Source organism: Sander lucioperca, chromosome 3, assembly GCF_008315115.2.
Source record: "Sander lucioperca isolate FBNREF2018 chromosome 3, SLUC_FBN_1.2, whole genome shotgun sequence".
Lineage (NCBI taxonomy): Eukaryota > Metazoa > Chordata > Actinopteri > Perciformes > Percidae > Sander > Sander lucioperca.
Genome location: NC_050175.1, coordinates 15457073 through 15482704, shown reverse-complemented (window position 1 = coordinate 15482704; position 25632 = coordinate 15457073). Strand labels below are relative to the sequence as shown.

At 38.4% G+C, this 25632-nt stretch overlaps 3 protein-coding genes across 8 annotated transcripts in view; 2 read left to right on the top strand and 1 right to left on the bottom strand.

Moving 5' to 3' along the window:
• The window catches only part of lpin1 (lipin 1), a 29585-nt gene extending 18596 nt beyond the window's left edge, over positions 1-10989 (top strand). For all 5 annotated transcript variants that reach the window (XM_031314105.2, XM_031314102.2, XM_031314103.2 and 2 more), the window contains 14 exons: positions 43-195; positions 308-401; positions 1080-1276; positions 1531-1624; positions 2159-2228; positions 5014-5106; positions 5312-5373; positions 5462-5600; positions 6015-6163; positions 6375-6461; positions 6690-6842; positions 7251-7365; positions 7552-7655; positions 7782-10989. In XM_031314105.2, the coding sequence (XP_031169965.1) occupies positions 43-195; positions 308-401; positions 1080-1276; positions 1531-1624; positions 2159-2228; positions 5014-5106; positions 5312-5373; positions 5462-5600; positions 6015-6163; positions 6375-6461; positions 6690-6842; positions 7251-7365; positions 7552-7655; positions 7782-7932 (1661 nt within the window). In that variant the 3' untranslated portion in view covers positions 7933-10989. The remainder of the gene's footprint in view (positions 1-42; positions 196-307; positions 402-1079; positions 1277-1530; positions 1625-2158; positions 2229-5013; positions 5107-5311; positions 5374-5461; positions 5601-6014; positions 6164-6374; positions 6462-6689; positions 6843-7250; positions 7366-7551; positions 7656-7781) is intronic.
• Positions 10990-12367: 1378 nt separating this feature from the next.
• Positions 12368-16219, top strand: LOC116060703 (membrane-spanning 4-domains subfamily A member 4D-like). 2 transcript variants are annotated; one of them, XM_031314427.2, is made up of 7 exons: positions 12368-12634; positions 13797-13919; positions 14116-14232; positions 14497-14553; positions 14772-14882; positions 15720-15833; positions 16001-16219. In XM_031314427.2, the coding sequence occupies exons 2-7, from the start codon at positions 13797-13799 to the stop codon at positions 16046-16048; spliced, it is 570 nt and encodes a 189-aa protein (XP_031170287.1). In that variant the 5' UTR covers positions 12368-12634; the 3' UTR covers positions 16049-16219. The 2 variants fall into 2 exon arrangements, with proteins under 2 accessions (XP_031170287.1, XP_031170288.1); XM_031314428.2 differs by lacking the exon at positions 12368-12634 and adding an exon at positions 12659-12835.
• Positions 16220-18285: 2066 nt separating this feature from the next.
• LOC116060709 lies at positions 18286-24739 on the bottom strand. The gene is made up of 3 exons (XM_031314436.2): positions 24296-24739; positions 23594-23733; positions 18286-22836 (listed from the first exon to the last, which is right to left on the bottom strand). Exons 1-3 carry the CDS (start codon positions 24299-24301, stop codon positions 19989-19991), a joined length of 2994 nt encoding a protein of 997 aa, XP_031170296.1. The 5' UTR covers positions 24302-24739; the 3' UTR covers positions 18286-19988.
• Positions 24740-25632: the final 893 nt, after the last annotated feature.

Sequence of the window (25632 nt, the reverse complement as noted above, 5' to 3'; positions counted from 1 at the left end):
GTTTTATGCATTAGTTGATTCTTTACTGTTTTTGTTCCATAGGGAGAGAGTTGGAAAGTGTTGGGCCATCATGTGCAGAGATGGAGGGTTTAACAGCCTGCCCAGTGTCTCCCAGGATTCTTCTTGATCATCTTGACGAAGACGGGAATGGAGGAAGTCCCATCAAAAGAACTGATTCACCATCCAAGAGGAAAGGTATCACTGCTCTATCCCAAACAATACAAAGGAATTTCTTGAACTCAAAGCATCTATATGCTTCATTATCACGCTACTGTTACTGATGATGTGTGATATTGTCTCTTATTAGAAAAGAGAAGCCAACACCTTGGTGCTGATGGCATATACCTGGATGACATTACAGAGCTGGAGCCTGAAGTAGCTGCTCTCTACTTTCCTAAAAGGTTCAGTAACAAAAATATACATGTACCGAACATGTTGATGCATGCCTTCATATGAGTGCAAAACATACTCCACCCCAAATACACACACCTACTGTATAGAAGGCTTTCATGTGGTTTAATTCCCCCTCTGGCGGCCACCACGGAGGTAGTCGGCAGGATTCAAAAGAATTATGAAGACTTATTTGTGTCCTGGTTTTCAGAAGTCATCAATTACTTTTGGACTATTATTTGTGATTGTTTGGTTATAGCTTACCATCACTGCATGATTGCATTACATTACATTTATTTAGCTGATGCTTTTATTCAAAGCGACTCACAATGAGTGCATTCAACTATGTGGGTACAACCCCAAAAAGTGCAAGAATCATGCAGATACATAAAATATGCTAAGTGCATTTAGAGGCAATAGGAGATAGAGAAAGTTTTTTTTATGGGCCATGGTGCAGTATGAACAGATGAGTTTTCAGGCTGCGACTTATTGCAAATACTTGCAGTAATTAATTGATACAGTTAAGTAAGTTCAATAAGTGTGGTGGCTGATGTGAACATGCTGCTTTTCAAAAAATGTTAGGTACTTTAAGGCACTTTAGGCTAGTGTTTATTTGACCTACACCATCACAACAATATTTTTTAGTGATGTATTTGTGTTAGAGCGTGTGTGTTTCTCTCGCTTCTCAGTGACGGAGGCAGTAGCTCAATGAGAGGGGACTCTGAGATGCTGATGATGATGGGAGTGCGGAGCGCTAATCAGTCCCCAGTGGGCAGCAGTGGGATGGACAGCGGCGTAGACAGTTTGTCCGACCAAGTAGGGGACCTGCCTCGTGTTGCCATCTCTTTGTGCGGAGGACTCACTGACAACACGGAGATCACAAGAGGTAGGATAAGGAATGTACAAGGAGGCAATGACAGAAGGACAAAACATAAGGTTACAATGCTGTTCAATTTGAACTTCTTACCTCTTCTTCGTTTTACAGTAAAACATGTCTTTCAGTCTGTTTGTGTTCTTACCTCTGTATGTACTATGTGCGTGTGTGTGTGTGTGTGTGTGTGTGTGTGTGTGTGTGTGTGTGTGTGTGTGTGTGTGTGTGTGTGTGTGTGTGCGTGCATGCGTGTGCGTTTCATGCCACAGAGCAGTTCAAGGAGAGGGCAATTTCCTACCAGCAGTTTTCTGAAAACCCTTCGATTATCGATGACCCTAACCTGGTTGTCAAGATAGGAAACAAGTATGTACTGCTATATTATATCCAGTACCATAGTGTGATACACATTTAGACATTTAGCACCATGCTGCAAAAAACGTAGCTTTCAAAGGAATAGTTTGACATTTTGGAAAATACCCTTTTTAGCTTTCTTGCCTTAAGTTAGATGAGAGGCTCGATACCTCTCTAATGTCTGTACAGCAAATATGAAGTTAGTGTCAGCAGCTGGATAGCATAGTTTAGCACAAAGACTGGAAACAGTGAGCTTCCCTCTGTCTGATTAACTTCTCTCATTTGTTTAAATCTATATATAAAAAAAAGTGTAAAAATGATGTGCCAGACTATTTCTTGGCTGGTTGCATCAACTTCCTGGAAGTTACTGTGCTTCATATTTAAAGTGCATACATGAGAGTGATATTGATCTTCTCATCTAACTCAAGCAAGCAAGAGAATAAGCATCACAGGAGTCCTTTAAAATTAAATATATCAGCTGTCTTGGTCAGCTAGAAGTCTGAGGTGTAAAGTAGCGCTTATAGCTCCCTCTGTCATCTGTTGTAGGTACTACAACTGGAACACAGCCGCTCCCGTCATGTTGGCCATGCAGGTCTATCAGAAACCACTGCCGCAGGTAAGACCACCTCAGTGATACATATATACTCTAATCTGTTTCCAGTTGACTGTATGTTTTATGTTTTGAGTTTATGGCATCAGTGGTGGAAGACGTATTCAGATTTATTTAAAGGGAACAACTCACTGTAGCTGTTGTTTTTCCGGTCGCCGTCTATCTCGCAAGTCAAAAATAGTCGAGGGAGGAGAGTAAAGATGGAAAGCTCCTAAAGCTTAGTTCCATATAAATGCACGGATAATTTATTGTGTTGTCGTTAGTGAAACACAATATTGACCTTGTAGTTGAAAAAGGAGCCTCATAGGAATGACATTTCCTCCTATGGAGTCCGTTCATTCGCATTCGGAGATCGACTATTTTTGACTGAAAAAATGGCGGATAGCGTAAACAACAACTGCTAACGTGAGTTGCTTAAAACCTTTCTTTTTAGTAAACTCTGGGTACACAAACAATGTTCTCAATGCATGAGTTCATGTGTAGAGACCCTGGTCATACTTAGAGCAAAGTTTCATGTTGTGTCGAGCCTTCTTAATGTTTTAAAAATAGTGATTTTGATGATATCATAGAAGTGCCCCTAGGACCCCGATTCAAAAGGCCATTTGACCGAAAAACGAAAATACGGTAAATCTTAGAAGTGGCATTTCTGCTTTTAAACGAAAGTTTGACTCGAGTACATTCACAAAAAGACCCTAGATTGCATTTTGGCGAGAGTTACGCTTTAAGTACTGAGATTCAATACTTCCTCCACCACTGATAGGCAGACAGGTGAATACAGGTATATTCAGACAGACAGAAAAAATAATGTGTTTTTTGTACATTAAAGCATGTAAACATGTTCTAGTGGAAACCCAAAATACAAGTATGAACTCGAAAATGAGCATGATGTGTCTCCTTTAAGGTAAAGTAGCCAGTATTATCACCAAGGTGTAACTAAAGTATCAAAAGTAAAAGTACTCATTATGCAACAGAATGGACTCTCTCAGTTGTAAATTATTATATATTATATTACTGTACTAGTATTTCTGATGTATTACTGTATAAGCAGGAACTTTCATGTTGTACTGCTGGGTAGTTGAATCTATAAAATTAAGAAGAAAGAAGAAGACACACTTTATTAATCCCAGATGGCATCTCATTTGTTACTGTTTTTTTAATGTAAAATCTGAATCTGCAAAGTAAGCCGTTACTACAGCTGTCACAGGTAACTGCAGTGGAGTAAAATGTACAATAGAAATAGAAATACTCAAGTAAAGTACAAATGCCTCAAATTTTACTTACAGTAAGCAGTACTTGAGTAAATCCTCAGTGACATTCAACCAGTGGTTATCATTACTGTTGTTATACACTTGTATGCTACACCAGAAGTAACTGAGTAAAGTGATTGTACAGAACTATGTTAATGCTGCAATAGTAGACAAACTGTGGTATGTTGCACTCCTCCTAAAGCTCCATCCCCCAAGTTACATTATTTGTCATTGCTGTGCCATGACCATTTGTCAATAACGCTCAAACCTGCCCTGTGTCACAGCTTATATCATGTGCAATGGAGCTCTTTTCATTAAAGTAATTGGATAAGGGGTTTTTTGTTTTATGTTGTTTTGGTCTTTCTTTCTTTCTTTTTTTACATTCTTTGATCTACTCTTTTCTATTGTGGGATTAAAATGAATCACTTGCTACAACATACATGTCCTTCAGAGTAAAGTTATACAGCATAGAATGATTTTTTTTAAATTTTAAAATAACTATATTATGTTTTTAAATTATTTTAATTTGACTTCATAATCATTATATTTGTTAGGTGATGTTTGGTGTATTGTAGTGTTCTGCAACCCCCTGCATCACATTCTCCTGTGCACTCCCAGCATTTTGCAATTATTAATAATTCTCCCTAATCTGATGTGTCACTACAGTGTTGTCATATGCCAGCATCTTCTCATTGTTTCATGAAAAAGTTGACCAAATGCTTCTGTTCACATTTGTTTCTGGCTGTCATAATAATCAATATTCAATCATTTCAGTTACTGTTGTACAGTACATAAGATATTTGGACAAAGCTGACAATATTGTTGTGGCTTGTCTGATATGCCAGTAATGGGGAAGTTCGCATCAAAGCTGCTACTTTTATATCAGTAAAATATGGCTTTAAATCTAACTGTTTTCCTAACACTTTAATAATGTCATGTCCTTTTTTTCCCTTTTATTTACATATTTTCTTTCAACCACCATCCATCCGATGTTTGTGTGTACTAAGTGTTGGTGTTTGAGTTACATGTTTTCTGCGTTTGGCCTCTTCTCATACTGCCTCCCTGGTCTGTTTGGCTCCAGCTCTTCCCAACCTGTATGGTGTTTTCTTGCTTTGCTTGGGTGTTTGTCAAGGCATGTCTTTGTCTGTCTGTCTGTCTGTCTGTCTGTCTGTCTGTTTGTTTGTCTGTCTGTCTGTCTGTTTATTTTGCCATCATTTCCCACCAACATCGTCAACCATGTCTCTCTCCTCCTCTTTGTGCTGTGTCTTGTTGCATGTCCCTCCACTGCCATCCATTCACAATCTTCAAGTCTTGTCCTTTTAGGTTTTACTTTGCATCCTTTGCTCTTTGTTTGTGTGCCATTGAATTTCCACCTGTGACTGCCTTTATTTCAGTAATTTAGGTTGAATTTTTGTATTTTTTGTGTGCTTTCTGGTCCATTGGTTTACCTGTATTTTCTGCTTCACTTTGTTTTGAGTTTCTCCGGTCAATTTTCAGTTACTTTTTCAGTCATTTTTGAGTTGTATGTGCATGGTTGTCCCTAGGCCTCAGTGGAGAACATCATGAAGGAGAAGATGCCAAAGAAAGGAGGACGCTGGTGGTTCTCATGGAGGAGCCGGAACAGTGACTCCAAATCAGTAAGTGCAGAGATACACACATTGTTGGTGAGATTTTTTTTTAAATATAGTCCTTACCCTTTATTATCTACACAGTAAATAATGTCAGAGGGGGGAAATGATGGGAGGCAAAGGCTGGGAGCCATATTTCTTCCTCACATCAACACATGCAACACTTCTTAAATTGATTAAGCCAGTTGTGACCTTTGAACTTTGTGCACTTCAGGATTCAGTGACAGATGCAGGAAACTGTGGAGAGAACTCACTCACTATGCCCTCAGTGAACAGGTGATTTCTTTTATGCTTTAAATCACCAACACTCCCATTTTAATCTGTTTTCATAGTTTCACCAAATTTGTTGTCTTTGATTTTTCAGGATGAAGGATGAGTCATCCTCTAGTGATGAGGACAACAGATTGTCCAATCAGGCATCAGGATCCTGCCAGTCAGAGCTCCTTATGACTTCTGGCAGCATCTGTTATAAGAAGACTCTTCGGCTCACCTCAGAGCAACTGGTACGTGTTACTACAGTTGGTTTTATTGACCTTAACGGGGAAAGAAACATGCACACAAGTTAGTTTATGGCAGCTTTGAAGCTCTATAGTGACTCATTATATATTGCACACTATGATAAAGCAAGAAGGTGGACAAAGTACTGTATATACTACATTACTTTGATAACAAACATGGTTACATTGTTTCCAGTGGACCAGTCTCTGAAGATAGATAGTTGGTGACATTTAGTGTATCTTTAGATGAAGGGTTTTATTCTCAATTTTGTTTAGAGGAATAACCCATACATAGTTGTGTTATTGCATGCAATTTATCCAGAGTACATGAGAAGCCTGTTAGAAAACATTTTAACCATCCTTCTTTCAATCTTTGTGTGTTTGTGTGTGTGTGTGCGTGCATGCGTGTATGGTTTACAGGCTAGCCTGCAGTTGAAGGAGGGTCCGAATGATGTGGTGTTCAGTGTCACCACTCAGTATCAGGGCACCTGCCGCTGCAATGGAACAATCTATCTTTGGAGCTGGGATGACAAGATAGTCATCTCTGATATAGATGGAACCATCACCAGGTAAAGGAAAGCAAGGCAGTTGCATTGCAGTCTCACTGTCACTGTTATTAGCCAATGGGAAATTCACAAACCAGCCTATTACAGAAGACAGTTCAGTTTCAACCTTCACCAGTAGATGTCAGGTTTTACACAGATTTGGTGTCTCTATTTGCATTAATTAAGTGTTTCTGTATTAATTGTGTGATGTTGCCTGGCTTGTGTCGTGCTGTAGGTCAGACACCCTGGGTCACATCCTCCCCACACTGGGTAAAGACTGGACCCACCAGGGTATCGCACGGCTCTACCACAAAGTCAGCCAGTGAGTGCTGCCTTACAATCTGCACGTGGTGTACAGAGTGCAGTTGTTAAACCAAGGACATTTGGCTTAATCAGCTTTTATAATATAAATGTCACACTTATTTGTTCAGCTCATTGTTTATTTTACTTTAACTGAAATATATGTAATGTTATTCTAATGATTCTTAATTTAAATCACAGTGCACAGCTAAGTACAAGCTCTTTCTGTGTGATTGTCTCTCTGTCACAGAAATGGATATAAATTCATGTACTGCTCGGCAAGGGCCATTGGCATGGCTGATATGACACGAGGCTACCTGCACTGGGTCAATGAGAGGGGAACCATGCTGCCAATGGGCCCGGTGTTGCTTAGCCCCAGCAGTCTTTTTTCTGCCTTGCACAGGTCAGACACACACCACATGTACAAATGTTGAAATCATAAAAAAATTAAATATTTAACAATATTGAATAATAGTTACTTTAATTTTTTTTTTTTTAATTGTATTTTATCGGGAGCAGCTACAAGGTAATGGCAAATATGTAGTGTTATATGTAGCAATAGGCTAGATGCATTTTTTGTCTAATCTACTGTATACGTATATACAGTATATCGATATATATATATATGTAATGATGACTGGTCATATGCAAATATTGTACTGTCAATTTTAGGGATTTTCATGCTTTTATTTCTCTCAGTCTTTTCATCTGTTTACAAATGAATTAATTTCAAAACCCCAACTGCATGGGAAACTTCGACATCTTTTCCAGTGGAGGTGTAAAACGTTTAATGTCATTCCGTGATGTGTAGGGAAGTGATTGAGAAGAAACCTGAGAAGTTTAAGATTGAGTGTCTCACAGACATAAAGCACCTGTTCTACCCCAACACTGAACCATTCTACGCTGCTTTTGGCAACAGAGCCACGGTGAGACTGCTGCACATGAACAGAAACAAGCATGCACTTTCTCTGTAGGATTACGTTGTAGATTTTTAGGAAAATGTTGTCATTTCTGTGATAATAGTAATTATTTGTGTCCATTAGGTGAAATCACTTAATATTTCTTGGTGCTTTTGGTAGTGATCCTGATTGTTTGTGTATGTGTGATTTCAGGATGTGTATTCCTATAAGGAGGTGGGTGTTCCTCTGAACAGGATTTTCACGGTCAATCCCAAAGGGGAGCTGATACAGGAGCATGCCAAAACCAATATCTCCTCGTAAGCTATATTCTCTGTTTCACTTGATTTTCATCCCTGTGATCTGACTCTGGAAATGTGTGTATACAGATGTTTGACTGTCTGAATTCTGGTTAAAGTCTGTAAAACTCTGTGTCTCCCTTTCAGCTTCGGGCGTCTGTGTGAGATGGTCGACCATGACTTCCCGGTCCTAGCTCGAGATGAGGAAGCAGACTTCCCCTGCTCTGACACCTTTAATCAGTGCACCTACTGGAGCAAACAACTTCCTGATGGCAGCAACCATGAAGAAGAAAGCTGAGGAAACCCAATGAAAATCAGCATTGAGGACGCTGCGTACTGTGGTCAGTGGTTCCGCGATTCATCGAGAAATTCAGCCCCGATTCAGAGTGAAGGTGTTGATTATTTTAGAACTGTAACTGATAACTGAATGATGCTCTGTGGCTCCTTTAAGGATCAAATACCATTTTTTTATTTAAGACAAGTAACTATGACTACTGATCAAAGTAAATGAATGTGTTTTCAATACCCCACATAAACAAACCTTACCATCATTCAACCCTGAGAACACAAGCAGACCTAAGGGTTCATTACAAATAAGACTGCTGTGCCAGAAAAAAGAAAAGAAAAGCATTTTTTTGGAATTGTTTAGAGAAGTGAGAACAAAAAATCCCTGATGAATTTCAACAGCTGCAACTGATGCTTCTGCCTGAGGATTGCTCAACACAGAGTCACAAATCGCACATTAGCAAGTGCACTGACTCACAGACACAAACACTTACACGTAAAACTTGTAAAGACATTCCATAGACAATGCACAACATTGCAGAACATAACTACATTATACCTCACTGTTTTTCAGCTCCGTAAGAGATTCTTTTGACTGGTTTCCATTCTGTCCTTCATACCACAGCACTCTTTATCCACACTGGTAGATAGAAACGCTGCCAGACAAAACACATACTGTTTGCAAGAGGGTCAAATTTGTTATCATATTTTTTTGCACCGATATTGCTTTGGTGTAAATATTTGGTCATCCACCTGAACCTCAACCATTATTTCTCAGAATTCTATGCAAAACAAAAGTATCTTAAAAGTATTAACTGTCCCAAGTTGACCTAAGCATTGGGTGTAGTCCACTCACCATGTACATTAGATAGGAAAATTATTTTGCTGTACCACACAGAATTTGTACACAAGCAGCCCTTCCACATTGCCTACACAACTGGCTTCCACAATTGATAATAAAATAGAAATTACATATGCAATTCAACTTTTCAAATCTCAAATTAGCCTTTTGGTCATTTTTTTTAAATCTTGTTTAGTAAAGAATACTGTACCCATCGCATGCAATCAATTCACCAAATAGAAGAGACTCTTGGTGGAAGTTTTATATACAGTATGTGGCTGTAGTAATCTTTTCTGACCTTGAGTGCAATAGATACAGCACACCACTTTGCAACAGAAACACCACATTACATTACTTACAATAAAACTATCCAGAACATGCAAAAATAGCACAGATAGTGTATGTAGTCATCTTTCTGTGCCAAACTACTTTGCAGGTTCAACTAAATGTGTGTGCTCTTCTGACCGTGTTACTGTGAAAGATGTGGCTCTGGCACTTTTTCTAACTTATGTTCAGTGACAATACTCAAGTTAAATGCAGGACAGTGCCAATCACTTCCGTCTGTGTTCTTATTGTCTGTTTTATATGTGCAAATAACACTAGGGATAGTATATAAATCACTCAGAGTGGATGTTATTATAATGACTAATGCTCATCAGTGTAATTACTTTAGAAGCCCATAAAGGACTATGTTAATATATTTTAAGTATTGTAAAGTTGTTACTGCACAGATCAGGATACTTTTACTTTTATTTATGCAGTATATATAAATACCGTAAGGTGTTCTCTTCACATATATTCTTTGTCATTTGTAATCAAATGTTTTCATCCATTGATCAAATAACATCTACTGTACTGCATTTATGCGAGATGGAAGCCTGTCTGTTTATTTTTACTACATGTCTAACTTAAAATGGAGGAAACCACTGTAAATAATGAATAACATTCATTTTTGTGACCATATGAAGTCAACTAAAAAAAAGCACTGCTAATCTTTTGACAGCTGATATATTGTGTTATACTGTGTTACTGGTGCTCATTCAAACGCACTTATAGCCATTTTAAGCTTTATTATGAACCTCTTCTCAAACCAGCAGCCTCCCACTGCACTAAGAGGCGGCAGTTTCAGCATGTGACCACTAAAGCAAGAGATCAACATGCAGTATTTTAGGACAGCTAGATGGATTACTTGACTCTTTCCTGATAATGTCAGCCGTTAATGTCATTTTGTTTCATTTGGCATCTCATTGGCATCAAGATGGTTATTTACATGAAAGTTCATATAAAAACACAATTGGATAATTGTTTTTTTTGCAGCTTTGAATACCTGACAGCTTCAAGAAAAGGGAAAAAAAAATTATGTTATGTTGCTATGTCCCTCCAGAGTTTTAATCATTTCAGAAAAGTAATTGTCAAAGTAATTCACCAGACTTTCAAAATGCCAGAATACTGTTAATGAGCCCCCTGATTGAATGTGTCTGAGTCTGTTATACTGCTATATTCTCGTAATGCATAGGATTATGCAAGAGAATGTCTGATGCTGTACTGTGATTGACTTTGACTGAAAGAAAAGTAATGAGGAACTAACCTTTAATCTAAAACTGTTGATGTTCACATGTCTTTTGGGGAACAGTGTAATTTATGTAAGAGGAAAAAGAGGCAGAGGACGCATGCTGTGATAATGCTATAGATGCATATTTACGTGGATGTAACAATCACTGTCTTGTCATCTTTGTAGGGATGTACATTGCTTCAGTATTTATTAGTTATTTGTATGGTCAAACATGCACAGACATGTACACTTGTAATTATTTAAGCCAAAAGCACACTCTGATCTGTGTGAGGTCACTTAATTTGATGCTGGAAAGATCATTCTGCCTTGTAGTCTTGTAATTATAGCATAAAGATCTCCTAATTGTACAATGAAATGTGGAAGTCAAAAGTAAGAGATGTTTTTTCTTCTCAATGTACACAATGCTCTTCCCAAACTTACACAAGTAAATAATCTGTTTAATGATTATCATCTGCTTCTTTCTGTGAAAGATCTAGTAAAACTCTTGACCAGTTATGCAGTCTGTCCCTCTGTTGACATGGATCTTGTTCCAGTTTGTTGTCCCGTGTAAAGATTATGTTTAAGCCGCAGTGTGCAGTGCAAGCTATTGTTAACAACGTAGTTTGAATAAATCTGTACAATGGACACATTTTTCAATAAACTCAACAGTGATTGCTGCTTTGTGTTACACTTCTTGTTTACACTTCCATTCTGCATAATGAGTATTTTTTTCACTTTTGTTACTACACTTTGTTGCTAATTCGTTTGTACATTTATTAATGTGCAATTTTGAATGCAGAAGGAAACACTGAATCTTTCTTGACTTGTTTTATTAAAATACTTAACATATATATTTTCTTTCCACTCTGCCCTTTTTACCGCAATTATTTTTCATGGATAGAGCAAAAACACAAAAGCATACAGCTGTGTCAGATCTGGAAACACAGGAAACCGTGTCTCTCTTTCCTTCTCTCTCAAACCATTTCTTCAGAATCCTTCTACTTCTCCATTTCCTGTGTGAATGGATCAACCCACCACACACGCACAGACACACGCACAGAGACACACACACACACACACACACACACACACACACACACACACACACACACCCTCCCCATGAGTAAAGGAAATTGTGGCTCCCTTTTGGGATTCGAACATTTTCGGACTGGTAAAGCAAGAGTTGCTCATGTTGTTGGTTTTTTGTTTCTATAAAAGATGCTTCGGCCCCCACTGTAATTAACAGAGTTTCTTTTCTATTCTACAAAATGCAGCACTGGATACTACTAACAGTTAACTACTTACTTAATATAGTACAAATCATTTTAGGTTGTGTGTAAAAGTAAACATAAAGGGACAGCTTGATTGACCAATAGCATCGGTCGTCTCAGTGGCATTGCTCCAGTGCCGCTGGAAATTCCGCCAGATGTCCCTGATTTAGGCCGGATGTCCGTTACCGTTTCTTTGTGTTGGCATTTTAAACTCCGGGCGATTCTCAGATCTCTGCAGGGTAAATCCAGACAGCTAGCTAGACTATCTGTTGAATCTGAGTTTTCTTTTGCACGTCTAAAACAATCTTTGAACGTACACATGTTCCACCTAAACAAGTTCCTTCCTGAGTTTATTTTGCAGAAGCGCCATTGCTTCGTGCAGCACTTAGCGGCACCCAAGACAATTGCAATTGGTTTAAAGAAATGCCAATAAATCACAGCACGTTTTTCTCCCATCCCAGAATGCTGTGTGGACTAGCCAGACCCTCCTCCGCAGCGCTGTGAAGGAAGGTCTGGCAATGTGAGAACCTTTAAGTGACAAAGATCTCTATAGAGGTTGGTAAATATCTGTTCACTTAGGCCTACATAATAATCTGCATTTGAATGATGATGCAAAGCTTAATTTAGAAATAGTGGAGGGCCAAATAGGCCATTACTAAATTTTATTTTAACTGAACTGAATTAAACTGAAACAGCTTGAATCAGCAGATTCATAATATTCAGCTTTACCCGCTAATAGGAACGCCATTATTTCACTCTGTGATTCACCACAGCGAATCACTCTGCAAGGCAAAACAATTACTAACAGTCAGATTTTATATTATTTATGTCCTCTAAAACAATACAGCAAATAAAGTTAATCTACAAGAAAAAACATTTTTAAACCCTCTCAATCATGAGTTACAACAAGCCCATAAATATAGGCTGGTTGTGTTCAAAATGAACCGATCGTTTAGCAATTCCCCTTGACGTTGCTCGGCTGCTCCAGATGTGAACGTGATGTGAGTCTTTACAAGACTGAACTACAGCAGCGACCACGGGACTACACAAGGTCTGGCTCTCATTTTGTTCTCTAACAGATGTTGTTGTTCGTAACAAGTTTGTCTGGGATTTGACACTTAAATACAACTCTTGTCCACGTTACATTATTATGTAAAAAGTCAGTTCAAATTCACATCGTATTACTACAAAACGTTTTCATCTCTGCAACTTTAGAGGAGTGGAGGACAAACTTGCTTCTTTCGAGACAAATGTGTGTTGTTTACTTAGTAGGCCTTACTTACATGATTATCAGCTTTGCTTGATGTCAACATTAGTCCGACATGTTGGAGATATCTAACATACAAGCAGACGGCTTAAATCCCAAATCTTTTCCTGTTACTAGCATGTTGGGCGCTGTCTACATCTACTCCGACCGCAGGTGTTAAGCTTTAACTATGTTTCTGGGGGTATTTTGTTGTTGTCGTTCTAATGAGTATTTACTGCTGCACTGGGAAGTTACCTTTTTAACACGTTGTTATTTTGCAGGTATTTTTTTGAAAGATTAAACATGACGTGTATTTTCTTTAATGACACATCCCATGAGTCTTAGCCATTGGCCTGCTGTCAGAGCTTGAACGCTTTTTAAGTCAATAACATACGTGTGACTTTTGTGATTTTGACATTGGACTTTGCAATTTATGGGCCCTATTTAAGTATAAAGAATTCAAATGCATTTTTAAACTAAACAGGCTGATTTAAATGTAGGCAATTAAAATATGAATAAAACAGATACAGTGTACCCAATTTGATTTAGGGATGAGAGCAGATCTTGCTGGTTCAAATTATAAATAAAAATCGAATTTGTCACTTTGTAAAGAAACATGCTTTTCAGTACTGCTTATTGATTCCTGAAAGTTACTTTTCATCATCAAATTGGATTTATTGCACTTTCATTTACATTTAAAAAAAAAATGAAAGCTTTACAAAACAGCTTTACAGCTGTGATGCACATGGATGATTACTGAACGGGCCTACCGGGCACAGGCACAGGGGCCCATAGCGTCAGGGGCCCTGACCATAAAATATAGCTCCTTCCCAGGGAGAAAGTATCATCTGCCTGAAAAAGCATTTCCCTAAATCATGGATAAGAACCAGAATCGATTGGCAGAATATAAATGTCAGTCAGACTTGACTCCCTACATATTAATATGTTCAATCTATTTGTCCCCAAGATGTCTGCTGAGCTCTACTGTGTGAGTGAACCAGGTGGAAATAATGCAAGTCTTCAAAGCACCACAGTGGGGGGCAGCAAACCTTTACACCGCTTCTTGAAGGGGCAACCCAAGATTATTGGCGTGAGACACACACACACACACACACACACACACACACACACGCGCCAACGCCTAAATACTTATTGATTATGATGTAACACAGTATTTTGCAAAGTCAAAGATTTAAGAATCAGGCCTAATGAGTCTGTGTTACAGACAATACATATTCAAATAAAACAGAGGTGATGAGATGATGATTGAAGTTGTTTTCTCTTAGATCATCATGCTGGTCATGGGCTCGTCTTTCTTCACCGTTTCCATAGCGATCATACCAGACTACTTTAGTTCATTCATATGGACAGCCATCCGGCCTGGCTTCTTGATGGGAATACTGGTTGGTAGCACAACAAGAGATTCATCAGTGGATCATAGCAGCTTATGGAATCATTTATTTACTAAACAGAAACTAACACAAATCTAGTTTTGACAGGATTTGATCAAGGGCTGATATTCATTTGAGCTCCCTTCAGTAGTTAAGCCCCAATGATAGGCTGGGTTTTTGCTAACATATTTAATAATTACAAACTAATGCAGCCCTGTGGTATCCCAAATTATTAAAGGGATACAATAAAAACTGTTTTTTTCCTTCTCCTTGTAGTTCATCATATCTGGGATTGTGTATATTCTGACAGAGCACAGCCCAACAAAGAAAACAGTAAGCTCTATTGTCATATTTTGAAGCAATACTGGCAAGTTAGAACAATCTATTTAAAGGATCAAGAGAGGCCTGCAAATATTGTAAATAAACAAATATTGCAGATAATTTATTTTATGGCTCTTTGCAGAGCTCTCCATGTTGTCCATATACTGTATTAACTTTTACAAACATTTGTAAATTTCTGTCTGTCCATCTTTACTGGTGTCTACATCTAGGTAACCATTTCATTGGCTCTGAGTATTGTGACCATACTGGGGGCATGTTGGACTCTCTTGGGCATGGTCCCCTCCCTTAGATTCAGCCACTACATAGACTCGTCACATGAGGTGATTATTATTTCTTTTATCAATTTTTGATTTGTTGCTGGTTGCATCCATTATCATATTGATCCCAAATCTAAGGAATGTTTTAGTTTTATATGATATTGAATAATCTTACAAACAACATACACTTTGTGTATTTTAGTATCAAATAAAAACCACAGCCTCAAATGGTCAGCTTTTCAGATTTTGTGACTCTTGAAGACGGACAAACATAACACAATACATTTTAAATGTTTGATTTATTGTTGGGTCATAGCACCTATTGTATAAAATAAGATATATGCTATATGCTTGCTGTTACCCCATTAAACATATTTACAGTTGATTCAATTATTTTCTTCACGTGGTAAAACATAACCTAATTGGCATCCAGGATAGGCATCACGCCTGTATCTCAATTATTTATTAAGTTGCATCATTATTAACAGAGTTCCAAAGTGTTTGATATTAATAAAATAAATAAGACATAAAATAAATATAATATGAATTTCCCAATGACTTTGTGATTGCAGAAACCAATTTCCATCACACAGTCTTCTGCAGAGGCAGTTACATAACCTGCTCTGCCCTGTTTGGCTTGATTGACAGACAAAGACTTTGGGATTAAAAGTGGTGTTATGAAATGAAAACAAATATTTTTGGGGTGAAAAAAATAGCTGTAATTAAATAAAAAAAAGGAACTGAAATACAGAAAGCAGAATGAACACAAAAAAATCTCAATAATGGGCTTAATAATAACCACTCTGGTCACCCCTACATTTCAATTTGGTCGACACCACAGCATGGATATCAGTTGTGTTTCTTTATGCATTTCTCATGTGTGAACGTGTGTTTTTCCAGGAAATGAAACTGTCTATGGATCTGATCTTCCTGGTTCACAGTATTGTGGGAGCAATTATTTTCATTGTAATGTCATGTCTGGCCGGGGCTGCCCTGCGTTCCACCAAGAGCCAGGTAAAAAAACATAAAAACTACTTCACACACATTACAGACTGTGCAAAGAGCTGCACATGTCCCACACCCAAGAGAATGTCTAAATAATATTTGCAAAACAAAATTACAAGGTGAGTAAGGATCAGTTAAGTCAACCATTAATGTTCTCTTCTTTCTCTTCTCTTTAGGCCATTGTAGTGATGACTACTATACCGGCTGAAACACCAGTTGAATAACAAGCACAAGAGGAAGGTCTAAAGTGTGATAAATTGAGCAGAGTGAAGAAATATAAAGCACACAAACATAGCCAAACATAGCATATATAATTTCTAACTACTGACCACTGGTAACTATCATTTTTTGATGTTGTATATCAATTTACTACAGATAATATGAATATAACTATACGTATTGTCTTGTGGTGTTTCTGTGATCTATTACTACTTCCAGCACCATGTGAGCACTATATTTCCCTCTTTTGAACGTTTGCCACCAGATTCAACAGGAAGATGGCATTGAACTTCCCCACTGCGTCAACAATTAGCTGCTTCTTATTCTGCAGTCTGGCATTGGCTGACCTGTCAGCACATTCTGTTTGCACTTCTACATCACAGGACAAAGGTCCGGGTAAAACAAACGTCCCTCTGAGATAATTAAAGAAAACTGTGTGGGATATTTTAATTTCTCAAAACATTCAAATTAGTCAAAGGCAGGCTGAGTTAAGCTTTTTTTGCTGGTTCTCTTGTTACAGTAAGCCAGTAAGCGCCATGTTTGGATAAGGCAACCCCTGTAGAAAGGAAAGTTCATAGATCATTTACTAATGCTTGATAGATTAGTCATATTACCATAATAAGAACAACTTTGGGGTTGACAGGCTGTTATTCTTTGCCAGCATGACCTTAATGGTTCAAGCCCGAAAGGCTGAAACCCTATTGTTTTTGTGCTGATTTTTTATTTTTATTTAGAAATGTTTGAGCAAATTTCCATGAGATGGTACATCATAAACACATGACATTTTCACTAATGATTGGAATTTGTTATATGAAATATAGTCTAAATCCTTGACGTTCCACTTCTGGGATTGCTCCGGTGCCGCAGGAAATTCCACCGGATGCATGCATTTTTCATTTCCTTCCGCTTTCTTTGTGTTGGAATTTTGAATTCGGTGGATTTATGAGGACTATGGTTGACTGTTCCTCTGATCTCTGCAGGGTAAATTGAGACAGCTAGCTAGACTATCTGTCCAATCTGAGTTTTCTCTCGCACGGCTATTAACTAATTAACTAGTTTAGCACCGCCCATGACAATTCTGATTGGTTTATTGGACCAAGCTTTTCAAAAGTCATCAAAAGCTGTTGTTGATATCTCATTGCGTTTTGAAGATATTAACCAATGAACTTAAAAAGTTCATGGCTCAGCACATCAATAGACCTAACTCTTCAACCATTCGGCCAATCATTACGAAACTTACAGTTGATATTGGCTTGAACTCCAGAATCGCTGCTTTTCTTTTTTTCTTTCTCTTTTTAGCTTCAATACACCAATGGACCATTTGACCAGCTTGGTTCCAGACCTCCGAATTACTGCCTTTCAATCTGATCAGGCTACTATTTGACCACTTACCTTTTAGAAAAGTGTTGCAGAATGTCTGGACCAAAATTTCACCGTAATTATTAACCATTAATTACTTTACATTTATAACTCCAGAAGAGTTACAAACTCATGCTTATATGAGTGAGAAACTGTGATTCTTTATTGATGCCAATTCATTTTTAGAACAGCAGACATAAATCCTTATTAAAATACGAGTATTTATTAATGGTCTGCATCGATAGAACTACATTATGACCAAATGGAAACACACAGCCAAAGGTAATTCTGAAACATTTTATTAAAAGAGAGTTTTTTATTCAAAAATTGAAAATGTAATGTCAACAACTTTAGCCACAAACATGTCACCTCTTGTTAATCTAAATTGTTGAATACAGAAGAAGACTGTCAGAGCACCTTTCTGTCCTTTACAGAAGACATTTGGCATAGACAAGACTGAACATGCACATAACCTCATGGCTGCCCATGACACTTTATTTTTATATATTTTTACAATGTCAGCTCATGTTCCAGCAGCAATTAAATACAAAAACTATGACACCCAGCGTACTGTCATTACTTACAAAAGAGAGCATGTAAGACATTCATATCACTTGTAATGCAAAAAGCATTTTAGGTTACTTTTTGATTTTGGATCAATTTACCAAAACAAAGGGAAAACAGGCTACACCTAAGAATATGTAAAAAGTATTGTAATGTCTTAAAAATGTGTACACAAGGATCATAAGTGGGAACAGTTTTGATGAATAAAACGTTGAATACCGAATGACATAACAAATCCAACACATTGTGTTTAGGTGGTTCAGATTGTATTTGTAAGTGTTGTTGGGAAAATCTAAAAACTGGAAAAACAAAAATATTGATCAAAAACATGATTCATTACATCATATACACAAATCAGACAAAACTATATATCAGCAGCTGTAAATAATCTCTAATTTGAATCTCTTCTAGATTACACACCCCACATCCCATGAACAAAGGAAAAAATGACATGCATAAATAAAGGAATGAAAATGCTGCTAAATGTTCCTTATTTGAGTATCACAACATTACATTATTATATAAAAACAAAGAATTTGACATTCTATACATACTCTAAACAGGGAATATGAGTCACAATAATGATACGTGAGAGGCAACTGTTTTACAAAACCTTTGTAACTGTTCGACATGCAATACAAAAGTAACTCATTTCTAATAGTATGTTGTCTGCCAAAGATAACCTCATGATTAATTACAACGCAGTGCCTACTGATGAAGAAAGAGAGACTGGAGATGTTAACATTTTAGCAAACTCAAACACTGTAAGCATCAGCGATGTAACTTTAGGAATAAATGCTTTTGTTCACGGAAATAACCTGGTCCCAAAAAGCTAGATGTTATCACTCAGAGGGTCAGGAGGAGCTTCTACCCTCAGGCCACTATAATCATAAATGAGGACACTGCTGCTGAAGTGACTCTGGTCATAACTTTGCAAAGTTTTGTTTCGGCCTGTGACTCAAAATTAGGGATCATTGTGTCTATCATTGTTTATACCTCTACTGCTGCACTCTACAGTAAGAGAGGGGAGGATAATCAACAATCAGAAATACATCATTTTTAACAGATTTCTTTTCACTTGAGGGCCGCGAAAACAAGCTGTGAATACAATCAAATATCATCACCTTTCATGTTATACTATATGGCTAACGTGTTAGCAAACTTGCTTATTTACACAACAGGCGGATAAGGAGCAAGTTAATCCTGCAATAACTGATTTTTGTGTTCACTGTTGCGAACACAACATTGACATGTCTATTAGCTGGAGATTGTGAGTCCAACATTCACTCTCTTTTAGCTCTGTTTTTGGTCCCATCTTCTTGGAAATATTACTAACTTTGTTCTCACTATAAAGGGCAGCTGCAAATTCAGGTGATAATTCTTTGCAGGTTCATCACTACGAGCAACCCCTTTTACATTGTCACATTGTTTTCACATTGCCATTTCATACAGTGTTAATGTAAAAACAAAAAAGTCAATTCAAGCTGCTTTAAGCATTTATTCAGTCTCAGATGGAAATGGCTCTGTAGCTGCTTAATGCTACACTATGGTCACCATCTTGCAGCTAATTTTGTTTGTCTGATGTTGCTGGGCAGGCAGTAGATTTGTAGAGCTGAAAAGACATTTAAAAGCTCTGTAGATGTGAGGGAAGCGTTGGGTGATAGTCATCTGTGGTGTCATGGCTAACATCGAAATATTGATAATAGGTGCTTTCAATAATTTATTTATTTACTTTTTTGCCTCTTTTTCCCATTTACTCGTTATTTGGAATGGCCAATTGTCATAGCATTGCAGCTTTATGAGTGTTAACTCCCATTGTTACCCTTGAGTGCAAAGATATTAATACATTCTGAAATTAATGTCAGGACTTCATCTCATTTGACTAATTGTCTTCCGTATATTTGCAAAATATGAAAGAAAATTCTCATCATCCTGAACTATTGAAAACAAACCAATACATTTGAATAGTACCGTCCTTTAATGACAGGACAATGCATTTCAATTTTGAGGCCTCTCCTTGTTTCAAATTGAAGAAGCAGGTGGCTGTTGAAGATCACTCCCGAGGACACACCGCTGGTGAACACGCATGTGCTCTGTGACACGGTACTGCCGTGAAAAGGTCATAGGGCAGCGAGGGCAGGGGAAGGGCCGTACGCCAAGGTGGCTCCGCACGTGTCTATTTAGAGAGCCTCGCTGGCTGAAGGCACGGTGGCACAGAGAGCACTTGAAAGGGTGGTGAACAGGATTTGGCAGGTGAACTGATATATTTGTTGCCATACTGGCTGCCAGGGTAGGAGGTATGCAGATAGACAGGGTAGATGACATTGAGGCTTGTATAGAGTCTTGCACACCAGTAGGTGAACAGACTGCCAAGGTAGGGGTCTGGCTCTGACCATGTTTAGGGTTGGAAACCCCCTCCTCAACCCCAGCTTTATGTATAACCTCAGCTCCTGGCCTGCTTTGGTCTTTACCAGCAGATTTTCTTTCTTCAACATTTGTTTCTCCAACCCGATATTTAGTATCAACACATGCTACAGATGTTGCTTCAGTCCATTGCTCTCTATCATTATTCCCAAACCCATTTCCAAATGTTTCCTTTTGGTGGATCGCATTAGCAACTAGCAACTCAGCAGGTGTGGCATTAATGTCCAGCAGTAGAATCTGGTCTGTAGTTCCTGTAGCAAACTGCTGCCTCAGAGGACTGTAACCTGGACTGGCAAAGGTACTAACCTCCCCCTCATCACTGGACTGGTCTGAATAATCAGGGTGGCTCGGGTGGGAGTGTTTGTGACCAGAGTATCTGTGTGATAAGTATGTTTCCTCCTGTGGTAGGCAGTGGTATTGAAGATGTCCACGGTATGATGGGCCCACAACATTGTACGTAGGGTCAGTGGTGTTGTGGGCCACAGACATTGTACAAGTTAAGTGTGGCTCTGTGAGCTCAGTGCCTGACATCTTTCCGAGTTCCACAGATGTACAGTGTTCAATGCCAGAGAGATCACCAGTGACACTATCCAAACATGATTCTGGAGTGGTGGAGACTGGCCGACAAACATCAAAACTGTGTCTTTTGTCCATCATAGGTCTGTCTCTGTTGTCTGAGTCATGTTCATGCTGGCTAGAGGCAGCATCTTTTGTGCTCCTTTCAGCTCGATGCAAGTTTGGGTACCAAGCCGCCTTGGGTCCATAGAGGTTACAGTGGCTGTCCTGTCTATCTGTTACAGCTGGACACCTTGAGTAACTGTATTCCTCTTTTGTTTCTCCCTGGGAACACAAATCTTCACAGTGAGAGTCACGTCCTGTGTTTGAGTCCTGTACAGGAAGTGAAACTACAGCGCTCGTATCTTGCGAGTGAATGTACTGTTCCTCTGCTGCAGTTGCCATCCAGACATTGTGGCAATCAGAACAATCCAGTCGCGGATGTTTGGAGGTCAAATCATCAAAACTGATATCAGGTTTATACTGCAATCCTCTTGCGAAATTGCTGCTATCCTCATTCTGTGGCACTAAATCATCTCTAAGATGTTTTGTGTGATTCTTAATCTGAAATGAATTACAATAAGCATGGTGATCATTATGATCTGTAATGTGGGATAATCCATTGCTCATATGTTCATCATTCTGTTCTATGAAAGGATCTGTATTGCTGCTGTTGTAATCCTGTTTTCGGATGTGAGATTGATTTGAACTATCCTTATGATCCCAATTCTGTGTCCCAATGTGTTCTTTATTGTATCTGTAATCATTATTCTGTTCCCCATAGTGATTTTTGTGTGTAGCGGTAATACCTTCAACAATGCTCTCACTGTTTGTGCTTCCTGATGGTGAGTCAGGGGCCCTGTTGGAGCTGCATGAGGCCTGGGATACTGGATGGTGAGGAGGCATTGGAGACACTTCTGCCAGATGGAGCATAGCTGCTGTACTGCTGTGACGAATGACAGGCACTGCTCCACAGCACGGATGCGGGGATGAGGAAGAGGATGAGGATGAGCACTGTGAGGGGGGGACATTTTCCCTAAGGTGGGAGGCCGAGAGACAAAGAAGGGGAGAGAGACGGGTCTGAGTCTTGTCTTCCTCTTTTCTATTAGTTTCCTTCCCCTCTGCTTTACTTTTCACTGTTAAACACAGTCGCTGCTTCTTCTCTGCTCTGCTCATATCTTCCTCTTGAACCTCAGCAGTGCACGGTAAAGTCAAGCGCCTCCTGTCCTCATATGTCTTCTCTAGCTCCTCCTCTATGCAATCTGAATAAGCTGAATAAAACTGATCATTTTGCACCTCTTTGTCCTCTCCAGATACCATGTGTCCTTCAGCGTTGCAAGGGATATTTTGAATCAAATCCTCAGGTGTCAGATGAGTTACTTGCCTGTAGTCACCTGTATTTACACTACAGGTACTTGCATTGCTTATAGTGCTTGCATCTTTTATGCTACAGTGTTTTGCACCATTTTTACTGCTAGTTCTACATGGATCTAAGTCATCACATGTGTCCACAGTGGCTGAATAGTGATGATCCTCTCTCTCCAGTGATAATGGCAGAAGCTTATTGAAAGTGTTCACAGTTTTACTATAAGTATTGTTAATGTCTTTATATGGCTGATTCTTAGCTCCAGCAGAAGCATTTGTATCATCTGCAGTCTGGTGCCAAGCCTTCAGAGCCTCCTGCAGTTCATTCATTTGTAGGTGGCAGGCGGCAGCAAGTAGATTATAATACTGTTGCTGGCTGTGAGCGTATGGCAAAGCCCCTGTGTAAATGTAATCCAAAAGAAGTGCCAGTACAGAGTCAGACAGACATGGAGCCTGCAGTTCTACCAGGGCACCAGAAGAGGACAAGATAGATGCCAACACTGGACTAGAAGCTGCCAGGACACACCTGGTGGAGCAAAGAGCAACTAGATAACGTGATGCTGCATAAAACCATGAACATCATGTCAGACAAATGTCACAGGCTTGTTAAAAGTCACACACCAACCCCATGACACAAACAACTACCAATATAAACAACAATTTCTAATATTGTCCATATGTACTTGTTGGTGTGTTTCTTGTAGAGCCCGACCGATAAAGGATTTTTAAGGCCGATATCAATACAAATGTTTGGTTATTTAAAAATCCGATATTCCAATATATAAACAGATTTTCCTAACATTAGTTATTTGTGAACAAGCGCAGTCTGTACCCACTGTTGATCTGCAATAAACATATTTTCAAAAACAAAAAAAACATTAGTTATTTGTAGTTATTTATGAGTCCTCACTAAAATAATATGATAATGCAGTTTAAAGTTTGTTTTATTGTCACAACAGAACAGAGGAACATCAAAATATATTAAAATTCTGATAAATAAAATGTCTAAAAATACAAACTTAAGATATGAAACTTAAAGGGTTAAACACAAGTATTGCCAACGGGGACGTTGTAGAGTGCCCTCTGGTAGACAAACTATGCAACGCCAACACTCATAACATGGTTGAAGGGTGTTTCGTCCGTTTTTATTTTATTTTTTAAATATTCATTTATCGGCCATTATAAATGCCGATACGATAGTTTGGAAAATGCCTAATATCGGCTGATAATATCGGCCCGCCGATATATCGGTCAGGCTCTAGTTTGTTGTTTCTGTTGCTCACCTGTGTGCAGGGTGAAGTTGACTCAGGTTCTGTCTCTGTCTGACCACACAGTCACAGAACTGAGCTCGTCCTCTTTGGAGGTTCAGACTTGCCAACAGCAATGCTGCATGGCTATTAGCTTCCTGGACACAGGGCGCCACCTGGGGAGTAAAAAAATCAAATAAACTATTCTTAGGGTATGTCCTTTCTGTGTTGTGAGGGTGAACAGATTTTAGTGCTTTCCATTATTGCTTTACTGTCTCTGTCTTAACATGCACCATGGCTTGCTACTGAAACCTTAAGAAGGTATTAAGACTTTGCAAGGCAACGTATGCTACTACTGATTAAAACCATATGTACGTATTTCTGGAAAATGCACATAACTGACCTACATCTTCTATCAGTTACATCTCAGAGTGCACAAGCAGTTTAATCTTTTATGCTAAACAGTTTAAATCATGAGACTTTCATTTTCAAGGTTTACCAGTTTACTATAAGTACTTTGTAGTTTAAGTACATCAACAACACAATAAATGTAAACTTTCAATATGCATATTTTGTCAATAAATGTTTAAGCTTATAGAATCGAAAACAAAAAGCTACGACCACAATGTTGAGCAAACTGTTACTTGATTATTTTATCTTATCAGTGGAAGTCATAGTAGTCAATACAGTAATACAGACTTGAACATGTACATCAGGTATACATGATTATTCTCTTACCTCCATGTTATATTGGGAGAGGAGCAACAAACCGCCACTATCCTGTGGTGTGCAGTGTAAAGCTCCTGTGTGCAGTGTCCTCACAGGTCTTGCTTGCAGTTGTATGGATAAAAGAACCTCTATGGCGGCTATATAGTCCCAGTCTACTATTTAAGCACACTGTCTCATTCGGAAAACAATCACACGCTTTTCATATTGGGAGCTTGGCGTGACGTGGAGGGACAGGTGCTTATAAGGAACGCTGGCGTCTAACGTCACAATCTCCATGGCCCGTTATGGAGGGGGACTGAGACCAGCCTACAGAGAACCAACAGGAGACAACAGAACTGTAGTACACAGAGCCAATATTTCTGTTCACATCTCAAGAAGATGGTAGCAGGTAGTATTTTAAATACACAAATATGCAGTAAATTCAAAGTTGTCATGAAGGAAATGGGTACAAGACATGCCTGTCATTCATGTAATAATAATAATAATAATAATAATAATAATAATAATAATAATAAGAAGAAGAAGAAGAAGAAGAAGAAGAAGAAGAAGAAGAAGAAGAAGAAGAAGAAGAAGAAGAAGAAGAAGAGAAATAATAGATTATAGACATTTCAAACTGGATCTCAAAAGCTTTAATTGGCTTAATTTGTCAACTGTGAATCCCACTAGAGTCTGTAATTGCTGTTAGAGTATTACACACAAGCCATCACAAATGCATTGAAGAAGAAATCTGGGATGTATCTGAACATTTCTATGTGTTTTGATTCTACAAAGGGAAACTTCTCCACTGCCAGCCCCCAGGCTGATGCTTTGTTGACTATGCCATACTAAGTCATTTCTCCACCCTTCACACATGTGCTTGTCACGCCTCTTAATCTCTACAGCACTCTAATGTTACCACCACGGGTCTAGCGCTCCACTGGTCAGTAGTACATTTTCCCTTGCAACTGTGCAATGGAAATGCTACCATCAGACAGGGAACAAAATGAGTCCTGTGGCACTAACTACAAGTTAATAATAAACTATTACACAACTAATTTCGTTGCCAAAAAACATATGTTTAAAATATGTAAATCACATATATCACAAATATGTATATAATATTTGCAAACATATGTATATAAAAATACATAGCAGATGACTTAAAAACCAAGTTATTTTTTTTAGGTGTGCTATCCATTCAAAAACACTGACAGAACAGATTGAAAAAGGCTAATTATTTTACTGTAAAATGAATTTAACAGACTCAACCATAGTCAGTTGTGATGTTTGATACAATAATAGAATAGTACCAGTATTTTTGCCTTACACTGTACATAGTTATGGATGCCCCATGTTATAGTGTTATC

Bases quoted from the DNA above. Each gene is read 5' to 3' on its own strand.
- LOC116060703 (XM_031314427.2), top strand. From the start codon at position 13,797: ATGTCTGCTGAGCTCTACTGTGTGAGTGAACCAGGTGGAAATAATGCA. The intron at 14,554-14,771 runs GTAAGCTCTATT...GTCTACATCTAG, and splicing joins ACAGCCCAACAAAGAAAACA to GTAACCATTTCATTGGCTCT. The intron at 14,883-15,719 runs GTGATTATTATT...GTGTTTTTCCAG, and splicing joins ACATAGACTCGTCACATGAG to GAAATGAAACTGTCTATGGA.
- LOC116060709 (XM_031314436.2), bottom strand. The intron at 22,837-23,593 runs GTGAGCAACAGA...TTGCTCCACCAG, and splicing joins CAACTTCACCCTGCACACAG to GTGTGTCCTGGCAGCTTCTA.